The sequence below is a fragment of the Cupressus sempervirens genome, chromosome 1, assembly GCF_028749045.1.
Source record: "Cupressus sempervirens isolate cs-2001-9-10 chromosome 1, ASM2874904v1, whole genome shotgun sequence".
NCBI lineage: Eukaryota > Viridiplantae > Streptophyta > Pinopsida > Cupressales > Cupressaceae > Cupressus > Cupressus sempervirens.
In genome coordinates this window covers 817513736-817526794 of record NC_143118.1, presented here as the reverse complement: position 1 = coordinate 817526794, position 13059 = coordinate 817513736, and the positions used below count along the sequence as shown (strand labels likewise).

Here is a 13059-nt window from a genome sequence, read left to right as displayed (position 1 = left end):
ATTTTTTTGAGAGTTCAGTACTACTTGTGTTTTTGGAGATTTTGAACTTATCAAGGAGTATCTTTGTTCACTATCTTTTCTTAAAAAAATATAAATTTAGTTTCTATTTCTAATGATTGCTTAGTGTTAATATTTCTTAATATGTAAAATCAAGATTTCATATGAGATATAAATTGCTACACTCATCAATTAAGAATACATTTCTACAACATAATATATCTTCCTCACCTTGCATTCAATTAAACAAATCACTCCTATCAGCTAATGCGAAATAAATATATTAAGGAAATTCCAAATTTTCAACAGGGAGAGCTTCCCCTTGGGAAATAAACGCCATCACAATCCTTAGTATCGATGGGGGAGGTGTACGTGGATCTATTGCGGCTCGACTGCTTTCCACTCTGGAAGAAAGACTTCAGGTATGATAATTTGCTATAAAAACATTCGACCATTTGGATTGTTTTCTAAGATATTAGATCTCTATAGTTCATAATTAGGGGCTCAGAGCAGAGCTTTTAAATTTAGCTGTGTATGACCTTTTTATATAATGATTGGGATCTAATTTATTTACCCATTATCAAGATGATCAATGAATTTGATCCGAGATATTGATAGAAAAGGTTTACTCAATTATATGCAGAAGCTCCTCTACATACTTATCTAGAGAGTTTTAATAAAAAAGGATGTATGAAATCTCTTTTTGCATGTCAGGATTTGCATGGCAGTAGCGATGCAAGAATAGCAGATTATGTTGATGTCATAGCGGGCGCAAGCACCGGAGCACTCATTGCTGCAATGTTAGCCTCACCAGACAAAAATGGTCGTCCCATGTTTCAGGCGAAGGATATCCTAGAGTTCTACAAACAGAAATCTCCTCAAATTTTCCCACGGTCCAAGTTAGTATAAATGCTAAAACAATATATTTTAATGTGCGTCATATAGTAAATTAGGGCGTCGGCTATTTTTAGACAGTACTAAAAGTCAAATTTTTTCAGATTGGTCTTTTTCAAAAAAATTATTGTTTCAATTACAAAACATACACATCATGAAGAACAAAAAATTTCCGAAAAATATATTTTATTTTGACCTTTTTGAATTTTAATTAAAAACCTTTGTTGTCCAGAAAATAGTATCAATTAGATGGCCATTTTGGTACCAAAAACTGTTTAAAAATCCGTACATTACTTCGATGCTAATGTTTTCTTTTCACAGAAGCATTTTTATGAGAACTCTTGGCACTATTCGTTCATACTTTCTATATCCAAGATATTCGGGCAAAGAACTTCGAAAGATTATAAGGGAAATGATTCCAAATCTTCGTCTAAACGAGACAGTAACTAATGTAGTGATACCAACATATGACATTAAGGATAAGGTGGCAATTATGTTCAGCACGTATAAGGTATCGTATCATTTATGTTAAACTGACTGAGAATTTACACTGCTTTTATCTGTGTTTGCCAGAATGACTTGAGCGTAAATTACTACCACGTTCTTACGCAGGCCCGAAGAGACACGGTTATGAATGCATATGTTAAGGATGTATTGATGGGCACAACTGCGGCTCCCACCTATCTCCCACCTTATGGATTCTCTACAAATGATGCAAGTGGAAAGCCTACTGAATTTAATTTAATAGACGGAGGAGTTGTGGCTAATAATCCTGTAAGATTTTCTCCACCTAGCTGAAGCATCAAACAAGTACTGATCTATAGGTTCTTTTATTGCACAAGTAAAATCTTAAAAGAGAATGAAATAAATCATAAATGTGCTTAGATTAAATCATGTCGAACTACCTGATGCAGAAATTCGTGCATACACTCTTTTTGTCTCAGGAATTATAGAATTTTTCATTCTAATAATGCCAGTTTGTTTGCTGGGAACATCAGTAATATTGTGATTCTCATAGCGATCTCCTTTATGTTGCCTCTAATTTTGTCTTCCATCCACTTGGAAGTAAAAAAGGAAAAGATCAATATGTGTTATTTCTAGATTAAAAGTGTTAAATGGTCAAAATTGATTTATTTTAATGTGTGATGTTCACAAATAGGGAGAAAAGATCATTATTCTAATTTTTGATTTGTTTGTTTCAAACCTTTTTATGTTAGATAGACATGCAATAAGGACAGCTTTTTAGTATATTAAAAGTATACAAAAATGGATGACTTGCCCAGTGAAACAAACTAGTGGTAGAGTCAGTAACAGCTGAAAATAACTCACTGACCAAAGGAGCAACAGAGCTCACTTACCACCCATATTCAATGTAAAAAACTACCAGCTGCCCAAAGGGCTCCTTCAAAATTTGCAACCCTATTCTAAGAAAAACCATAAAACAAAGAAATCAGACCCATCTTTGGGGCAACTTCAAAAACCAAGGAGATGCCACAACTTCCAATGCTAGAACCACTGAATCCCCCGCCCTTCCACTTCAAAATTGCCATAATCAAACACACTTTAACTAAGGTGACATCAATAAAGAACCTACCAAAAAAAAACAACCTCTAGCCAAGGAACACAAGAAAAAAACAAGGCAAAGTAAACTCCTACATAATCAAAGGGTGAAACTCCCTCATCTCAACAAAGTTCAAGAAAAAAACCTCATACAACACCATGGGGTAAAACCCCCATCTTACCATATCAACCCCCTTGCAACAATTGCTAAACCTCACAAGAATTTCCTCAACTATACTAGTGCAACTTTCATCTTCCTCAATAAACTAAATTGTCACCTCAATAAGAATAGTAGAGAAGAGATCCTCCCTCATAAAAGTCCAGGGACAAAGCCAATTAGCCTTAGAAACACCATTGTAATGAGAACAAAGAACTCAACTAGCACCCACCTCCTCCCACTGGCAATCCCCCACCTCAATAAGAGGGGCCGCAAAGTCAACATAGTGTTGGAAATAGAGAAACAAAGGCCAAATGAAGTTATCCCACATAACACTGGCTCTTTGAAAACCCACCTCAATAGGGGTTGACGTTACCTCCATAGAAGCAATGCTAGAGAGGTCACAACCTTGAACCACATGGGTCAAGAAGAATAAGGGGCAGAGATGATCTCAATCCAAAGCCATCATTAACCAAAAATATGAGACAAAGTTGGGCCCATTAAAATTGTCCACACTAGCAAGACCAAAAAAGCAGCAAAAGAAATAACACCGCCTATCTTAAGAAAGGAGATAAAACCATCATGACAAACCACATAGCTAACATTGAGAAATTTAAAAAAAAAAACTCTTTCCAAGGTGAAAAAATCAGCATCAACCCTTGCACAACCTCCACCAACAAGCAATGGAGGCAAAAACCAAAGGAACCCATCTCTTTGAATACCCATTTCTCTAAAAATGCAAGTGTGCCAAAAAAGTGAGAACTAGAGCAAGCCAAGCAAGGGATTTCCAACACTCGCTAGATGAACTAACAAGATGGGAAACATTTCCCCATGTAGACAAACACCAAATAAAAACCCACAAGAGATAACTGCCATTCTAGTAAACCCTAGAAGATGTAGGTGAAAGCACACAAAGGGAGAAAGGAAGGGTAAACGCTTCACTTGACAAGCCATACAAAACAAATGAGAACCACCACCATTCATAGGATAGAGCCCCACAAAATTTAGACATTTAGACACCCCATCTATTAGTTTTAGTTAGCTTGGACAACTGTGCATCCATATGTAATCAATTAGCAAATAATTATTTGTTAATTAATCGACTCCTTCTAGAAGAAACTAATAACCTATTGGTTAGGTTGTTGGGAATATTAGCAAGACAAATTAGGAGGCTATCTAAATTCTACTAGTAAGAGGAAAGGAATTTTGTATCTCTTGATTTGCTGACGTTAATATATTTTCCATTTGCAGGACTGGTTTTCCCTTAGGGGTTTTTCTAGGGATGATTTGTCCAAAAATATTGCACTTTCTTTCTATTGTGAATTTCTTTCCATATTTTATTGGTGAAGTTGTAGTTGTGTTGATTTTTGATATTAGTTGTGAATTTATTTATGGCAATTTAGTAATCATTTACAATAGGAGATTAATAATAAGTGGCTGCAATAGTGTTAATTTTCACATGGTATTAGAGTAGTGCTGAGGGTAGAAGAGTTTTTCTCTAGGAAAGAAATTAAGGGTTTATATAACCTATTGTGATCTCTTTAGAATTATTATTTCTTTAGTTCCTTGAGATGGCTTCAACTGGCTTCAGAGATTAGGACAGATTGGATGGTGTCTCAAATTTTGGTGTCTAGATGGCCAAAATTTCTTTATTGTTGGAAGAGAATGGTATCAAGGATTATGTTACCAGTGTTGTATTTGTACCAATATATGTGACATAACTCATAGCATATAAGAAGGACAATGTTAAGGAGAGGAGGATTATTCTTGATGGCATCAAGGATCATATTGTTTCGCATATCTCAGAGCTAGAAATGATGAAGAAGATGTGGGATGCCATTTTGAAGCTCTTCTAGAATGCTACCACCAACAAGAAGATAATTCTCAAAGAGAAGCTAAAGAATACTCAGATGAACTAGGGAGAAGACATTACAAGTTACCTCACCAGGCCTAGACTGGTCAAGGACGAGTTAGCAGCTGTTGGAGATGGTCTCAGTGATGATGAGCTATTGAGAATAGCCCTAAATGGGTTTTCTAAATAGTAGAGTGTCTTTATTCAAGTTTTTAGTGGATGAGATACCTTATCGAGTTGGGATTGACTATAGACTCATTTCACTTAGGAGGATTTTAGACTAAGTCTTGTCAATGGGGCCAATAAGAGTTAGAAAAGTGACTAGGAATAGGACAATATTGTTCTAGCAAGGAAAGGGAAAGAAAAGAAGGGATCTAGCAAAGCATCAAATTCATAAAGTGAGAAGAAGAAGAAGGACCTTCCTAAGGCCAAGTGCTTTGATTTTCATGAGTATGGTCACTATGTCAGTGATTGCCTAGAAATGAAGAAGACAAAGAACCAGGTGATAGCTTCACCAAGTGTAGAAGAACTGTCTAGTAGACTAGAAGATGAGTTGCACTTATAGCTTGTATGGTTAGCTCAACCTCATAGAATTTCTAGTATATAGATAGTGAGGTGTCATTTCATATGACAGGAGTTAGAGAGTTCTTATCTAGTTATAAGGAGGAGAACACCAATATCTAGATTTTTATGAGAAATTTGTCCAAAGTCAACTTAGTTGGGAAAGAGACTATTCAGTTTTACACGGAGAATGGAAAGATAATTCTAGTTCATGATGTGTTGCATGTGCTAGGATAAGGTATACTAATTTGATTTCTGCATCTATTCTTCAGGATAGGGGATATAATGTACTCTTTAAGGGGGAACATGTGTTGATTAAGCACAGGGATTGGAAATCACCAATAACTATTAGAGTTAGGAGTGGTTGCCTTTATAGGTTGCAGTTTGATACTCCTAAGGCACTTATGAGCAGCTATAATCCTAGAGATCTTGGAGATCTTTGGCATAGGAGAATGGGCCATATTCATCATGGAACACTCAAATTGCTATGTGAGATGGTGATAGGTATTCTAGAGGTGAGCATAGAGCATGATGATGTATGTAAAGGATGTATTTTGGGGAAGTTTGTGAAAGCATCTTTTCCAAGGAGTGATACCAGATCTGAAGGTGTTCTTGATCTAGTACATTTAGATTTATGTGGATCGATATAGACAAAATATCTTAGAGAATATGGGTACTATGTTGTACTTTTATCAATGATTTCTCCAAGAAGACTTGGATATAGTTCTTGAAGACCAAGGATGAGGTTTTCAGTCAGTTCCAAGAGTTCAAGGCTCTAGTGGAGAACTCGACAGGAAAGAAGATAAAGGTTCTTTGGTTAGATAATGGAGATGAGTACAAAGGAAATAACTTCGAAGAGTTCTGTACTAGGGAAGGAATCAAGAGAGAGTGGATTGTTCCTTACAATCCATAGCAAAATGGATTTTCTGAGAGAAGAATTGTTCTATATTGAAGGTAGAAAGAGCTATGATACATTACTAGGATATGCCCTGTTACTTATGGGAAAAAGTGTGTAGTACACCAATCTACATTCAGAATAGGGTTCCACACAAGGTGCTAGGGAGGATGACACTAGTGGAAGATTTCATAGGAATGAAGCCTAATGTTATCCATTTTAGAATATTTGGGAGTTTGGCATATTGTCATATTCCAAGTGATGCATGTACCAAGTTAGATCAAATTACAAAGAGAGGGTGCTTTGTTGGATACAATGAAACCTCAAAGGCATATAGGATTTTTATCCCCAAGACAAAAATAATTATTGTTAGAAATGATGTTAAGTTCATGGAGGACAAGACATTTAGAAGGTCCACAGATTTGCTAGCAAATGACTAGAATGAGCAACTAGTAGAAGCTCCAAGGCCTACTCAAGGGAAACAAAGCACAAGTACAATTACTAGTACAAGTGTAGGCTTAGGTGGTGAAGATTCACAGAGCACGGTGTAATAGGTGCAATAGGAAATGCATCTAAAAAACTTAGAGGTTGATATCTCATCCTCTATAGTTGGCAGTAGGAACTGTGAGCTTCAAGAGACACTAAGGAATACTCAGGAGTTTGTGGGAGCTCCTAGGAAGAGTACTAGACAACAGAGACAACCAGTCAAGTTCAATGACTATGTGGCATTAGTTATTCAGTTGGTAGATAGTGTGCCTTCCAACTATCAAGAGGCTATAGAGCATTAGGTATGATGAGATGCTATGGTTGAGGAGTATAACTCAATAATGCAAAATGATGTGTGGGAGGTAGTTCCTAGATCAAGCTAGATAGAATGGTAGTTAGATCATACTAGATCTATAATATAAAGCATGGTTTATATGGTAGCATCAAGAAATACAAGGCAAGGTTCATGGCCAAGGGGTTCTCCCAAAAGGAGGAAATAGATTATGAGGAGACATTTGCTCCAATCACTAGGTATACTTCTATATGAGTTGTGATCTCATTTGCAACACAGATGGGATGGTAGATCCATCAAATGGATGTCAAGCCAACATTCTTAATGGTGAGTTAAAGGAGGAGGTATACATAGAGCAACAAGAAGGCTTTGTAGCACAAAACAAAGAGACCCACATGTGAAAATTAAAGAGAGCATTGTACAAACTCCAACAAGCTCCTACAACATGGTATGAATGCATTGATACATACTTGTAGGAAATGAGCTTTGTGAAGAGTGAAATGGATGCTAACCTCTACTAATTAGTGGTTGGTGGTGAGATTCTCATTCTTGTTTTTTATGTGGATGACCTATTTCTTATAGGTGCACTAGGGCTCATAGAAGAATGCAAGAGGGACCTTGTAGAAGAGTTTGAGATTAAGGACTTAGGACTTATGCACTACTTTCTAGGCATGGAGGTGTGATAGATAGATGGAGAGATTTGTCTTGGTCAAGGGAAATATTGCATTGAAATCTTGAAGAGATCTGGGATGAAGGATTGCAAATCCATGTCTACACCCATGATTACAAATTGGAAAGAGGTAGATACATCTAAGGAGAAGGGCATAGATGCCACTTTATATAGGCAGTTAATTGGTTCACTTATGTATTTGGTCAATACTGAGCCAAATATAACATTTGTAGTAAACTCTCTTAGTTAGTTCATGCTTGAACCAAAGAGAATGCATTGGATAGTGGCCAAGCATGTATTGTGCTATTTGTGTGTTACAGTTGAGTATGGGATTAGATATGTTCGAGGTGAAGGTATTAGGTTGATGGGCTATACTGATGCAGATTGGGTAGGAACTACAATAGACAAAAGGAGCACTTATGGGTGTTGTTTCAATTTGGGATCAAGAGTTGTATCTTGGTTCAATAGGAAGAAGAAATATGTGGCTCTAAGTTTAGCAAAAGTAGAATACATAGTAACTAGCATGGTGACATGTGAAGCAATATGGCTTCAAAAGTTGTTAGTAGCCTTGTTTGGTCAGAAGGTTGAGACTACTATGGTATACTAAGACAATTAGGTTTGCATCAAGTTGTCTAAGAATCCAATATTTAATGATAGGTCTAAACATATAGACATCAAATATCATTTCATCAAAGATTGTCTACAATAGGGGGTTGTTTAGCTATAGTACATACCTATAGAGGAGCAAATAGCAAACATTCTGGCTAAGGAATTAGGGAAGGCAAAATCCATCTTCTTCAAAGATAAGTTGAGTGTCATACAGAACAACTTCCTCAATAAGAGGGAGTGCCAGTTTTAGGTAGCTTAGATAGATATTTGTCCATATGTAATTAATTAGCAAATAATTATTCGTTAATTAATTGACTCCTTCTAGAAGAAACTAGTAATTTATTGGTTAGGTTTTTTAATCGAGAAGTAACTAGAAACTTCTTGGTTAGGTTGTTATCAAGAAGCAACTAGAAACTTCTTGGTCAGGTTGTCTTGATAAAGAAGCAACTAGAAACCTCTTGGTTAGATAGTATAAAAGGGCTCGGGTCAAGGGAGGCATTTGGAAAATAGAATAGAATAGAGGAATACAAGTTGTAGAAATATTTGCAGTGTTAGCAAATGAGTTTGCAATGATATCAAACAATCTTGCAGTGTTAGCAAGGGTGCAATGATAGCATTGGGGATAGTAGTGGGGAATATCAATAGGAGAAATTAGGAGGTTTTCTACATTCTACTAGTGAGAGGCAAGGAATTTTGTATATCTTGATTTGCTGAAGTTAATATATTTTTCATCTATAGAACTATTTTTCCTTTAGGGGTTTTTACAGGGACAATTTGTCTGAAAATATTGTGTTCTTTGTGTTGTGAATTTTTTTCCATATTTTATTGGTGAAGTTGTAGTTGTGTTATTTTTTGATATTATTTGGGAATTTATTTACGACAGTTTAATAATCATTTACAATAGGAGATTAATAATTAGTGGCTGCAATAGTGTTAATTTTCACACCAATAAACTCCTTTTGCAAATAGAAAATAGAGAAGCCAAACATGTGCAAATCTTGAACACCTACACTTTATTGAAAGTAAAAATGATGGGATAAATGCCCCCAAGACATGAATCCCTATCTTGCAACAATATTTCTGTGCAGGCCCTCAATGGGGAAAGACCCACAAAGAAGGAGGAGTTATGTTCAAAGATAGAGGACCACTCATACAAGCAAGGAACATGTAGTCCAAAGCACACCATAATTTCTATAAACTAAATACTATGAGCTAATAAAAGACTCAACAAAGGCCATAATATGTGGCAAATCACCCACTATAGTCTAGGAGGGACCAACAATTGAACCTCTTCCAAATCCTTCTCAACCCCTTCCAGATCATCTTCATCCTTTCCATTTCCCTCCACAACACCACTATGGTTTGGAGATCCACCATCTCCTCTCTCTCCATGCCCTCTCATCATTAACTATCTCCAAATTTGGTTATAATCAAGGATGCTTGTTGATGAGTAGAATTGGAACATTTTAAAGCTAGGATAAGAAGAAGAAAAAAGCATGTGGGTAGGGAAAGAAGAACAAGGGATGATCAGGTGAAAATAAAGAAAAATATGGAGCAAATTGTATTTACATAGTGTTTGGTAGATCTTGACTATGATAGACATTATTCTTCATGGTAGGGAGAATATTCATGAGATACAAGTCATAAATAATAGTAGAGGCTGAGCATCCTATAAAATGTAATAAATATTTAAAAATGTCAAAAAATAAAATTTGGGTTTGTGAAAACACAATGATTTTATTTGCAAAATTTTCTTGGTTTTCAACAAAGAATATCTAGATCATGAAGAATAGATGGTGAAAATTTCATGAAAATCTATTGTGTTTTCAATTTTTTTTAGTTTGGATAGTTGTAGATTTTTTAGGAAGTTAGGCCATGTTTGTAAATAATACCTTTTATGAGAGTGGGAGAAAATTAAATATTGAATTTTTCTTTGTCCATAGTGAGTTTCTAAGGGAGGATTTTAGAACATCTAAAATTAAAGATAGGGAGTGATTTTTTCTTGTTTCTAACTAGATAAAGTGAGATAGGATCTAAACCCTTAAACAAAAAGTAACATCTAAGTCCAACAGATTGAAAAAATGAGGATCAAAATAAGGGAAACTCAACTACTAAGAAAAATAGCCAAGAAAAAAAATCTTAACTAGAAACTAAACAAAACTAGAAGAGACCAAGAAGCAAAATGAAACATCAAAAAATAAAAAATCATACACTAGCATTTAGGACAAAAAAAGACATGCCTCAGGACCATTATTTTCTCAACTCCTTAAGCTTCTAAAGAAAGTATGGATACATGAGAGGTCTAAACAAAGAAACATCTCCAAAAGCCATGTCGTTCTTAGGTGCCAACTGAAGACCCTCTTCTTCACCATGAATTTCCCCTCTCTATTTCTTCTTTTGTTTCCTCTCTTTTGGCTCAATTATTCAACTAATTATAGATTTCTCATCCATAACCTAGGCTTTCTTTTGTTAGGTAGCCAAATTATGCATCTATTCATCTAATTGTATATGAGATACTTTCATACAAGCTAGGGAAATCATAATCTCAATGTTTTCTTCCTCTTAAGGCTGTAAAGCTCTTACTTCCATAAGTTTCTTGCCCCCCCGCCCCACCATATTTCCCAAAGATACCTCCCAAAAGACATCATCTATCTTCTCATTAGTGCAATATTCTACCTTGTGCTCAATCTCATCCATAACTTCCATATTATTGATAGATTCCTTTTAAGAATTTGAAGTTGGAAGAGGAACCACTTAGAGAAAACTTTGAGTATATTGTAATACATGCACTATTGATCAACTTTTTAGAAAAGGGCCTCTAGGTCAATATCATATATCATATTAAAAAATATGATAGGGGAGTAGGACCTAAGAATTTGAGGGTCATTAGGGTAATTGAGTTGGGTTTAGGGGAAGGCAAAAAAATGTGATCAAGGGTGCATTTGAGACAGAGTTGGGAAAAAAATTCTTAGGGCTCTAGGTAGATTCGGTAGAGCAAGAAGAAGTTAACATGGAGTCATCCAAAACCTCCATAGTCTCCACTTGATGAAGCATTTTTAAATTTTTCCTTGTCTAAAGGGTTAAGCCTTGTGCTAAAAATAGAGAAAACATTTTAGGGAGCTTGAAGGGGTTTAGACAAGGAAGAAACTAGGGTGAAAATCAAGTTATTAAGTTCAAAAGATAGGGTAGAGATGAGTCAACGTAGGGTCAAATTGTGGTGGAACTCATAGAGACCAAAAATCAAGCTCTAGTGAAGAGGGTCTCCAACTTTTACTTTGTATTTATAAATAGAAAGTGTGTGTTTGTGTGTGTGTGTGTGTGTGTGTGTGTGTGTGTGTGTGTGTGTGAGAGAGAGAGAGAGAGAGAGAGAGAGAGAGAGTAAATATCTAGAAAGGAAAAAAGTAACATTCATTCTTAAACGATTTAACATGGGGAAGAGGTGGAAATGTGTGTACCTTCCCTTAAAGATCATGAACTAGATGACAATATCTACCGTAATTTCCTATTCACCCAAGAGATATTCACAATTAGACCCATTTTTAAGTTTTAGAATTCTTTGTCTAGGGTCTAGAGGAAGAGCTAAAAGTCCACTTTGAACAAAACTTTAGTCTTCTAGGTGATTTTGGCCTCTTCTATACTCATTCGGTAACAACATCTATGGTTTCGAGCATAAAAATAAATAAAATACCACCAATAGAAACTTTGACATTATCCATATACTGAAGAAATATATGGGATAGCTCAGGGTTGAAGCATTGCATACCCTCAACATACTTTAGCATGTGAACATCTAAAATGATCTTTTAAAGCCTAGTGTTATTCTTAAATTTATATTAGGTTTAATTTGGTTCAACTCCCCTCCCATATTTGAAAAAATCTAAATCCCACCCTTTTCAATCCTATGGCTAAGGCCAAAAATCCCAAAAATAGAAGTCATATAACAAATTGTCACTTTTTAAAAAGGCATTAGAAGAATTATCATATTACTTATCTATTTCTCAAATACAAAATTATTTTACCATGTTCTCAATCCTTCCTTTAAAATTGACATCATTTGTGAAAAAATAATCCATATTACGATGATACAATTTGTATCCTTTCTTCTCATATTAATAAGTTTTGAAAGGTTAATATTTCATATTGGAGCAAACTAAAATGGGTGACCCTTGACCATGATTAGTTTAAAATTAATTTTAATTTTACTTATAAGGAAAACATTGAATTAAGCGGAGTAGGCTACATATATCTCAATGACTTATAAATCACACGTCAAGGCTTGATTCCTAGATTTAAAATGTTAAATAGTTTAAATTGACTTACATTTCCAAACTTAGTCTTTTCCATGAATTTGTAATATTTAAGGATGACCATATATATCTCTATCAAATTAAATTTTCCTTGAATCAAGCCTACCTTCTTGGAACCATGAAAAATAATAATGCAAAGTTCCTGGAGCAACATGATTAGGAGGAAAACTTGGGTTGGAATTGAGAATAGGAAAGTTGCACCTCAAAGGGGATATGATGACAATTGTCAATGCCTTAGAGTCTTATAAAATTCCAAATTGGAAGTTTTAAGAATGGATACATTTCATTTGGATATTAAGCTCAAACTTCAAATACTTTCATATCCCTCATGTCTACATGGAGGGTAATGATGAAGACAACAAATTTTCCAAGACAACATAAGAAGCAAACATATAGCTCCCTTATCATCATGGAGCTAGAAAATGCATTTTAAATTTGAAAATCATTTATAATGATCACACATAATTTAATGATCATTTTATATATTTACAATAACTATTGTATCATGAGCTAGGTGATCTTCAAGAATAGTATACGCTTGTCTTATGTTTTGGATGTGAAATTCACATACAATAGTGAAAAAAGCTTGCCTGAAAAAATTGAACTAAATATTGTTGTGTTGTTGCTATAGCCCTTAACTATGACATTGTTAATGTAATAATATTACATTTTTATACAAGATTAAAAGATGAGAGCTCTCTTTGGAAAAGAATCTTATTATATGTTGTATTGTTGTTTCATCTGGTGAGATTTAGGTTATCCTATGGTAGATGAGATGG

General features: G+C 35.1%; 1 protein-coding gene across 1 annotated transcript in view; it reads left to right on the top strand.

Moving 5' to 3' along the window:
• Nucleotides 1-13059, top strand: part of LOC149580371 (patatin-like protein 2) — a 69342-nt gene that overhangs the window by 23350 nt on the left and 32933 nt on the right. The window contains exons 2-5 of the mRNA XM_089804296.1: nt 307-419; nt 712-896; nt 1213-1402; nt 1465-1665. Coding sequence (XP_089660422.1) covers nt 307-419; nt 712-896; nt 1213-1402; nt 1465-1665 — 689 coding nt within the window. The remainder of the gene's footprint in view (nt 1-306; nt 420-711; nt 897-1212; nt 1403-1464; nt 1666-13059) is intronic.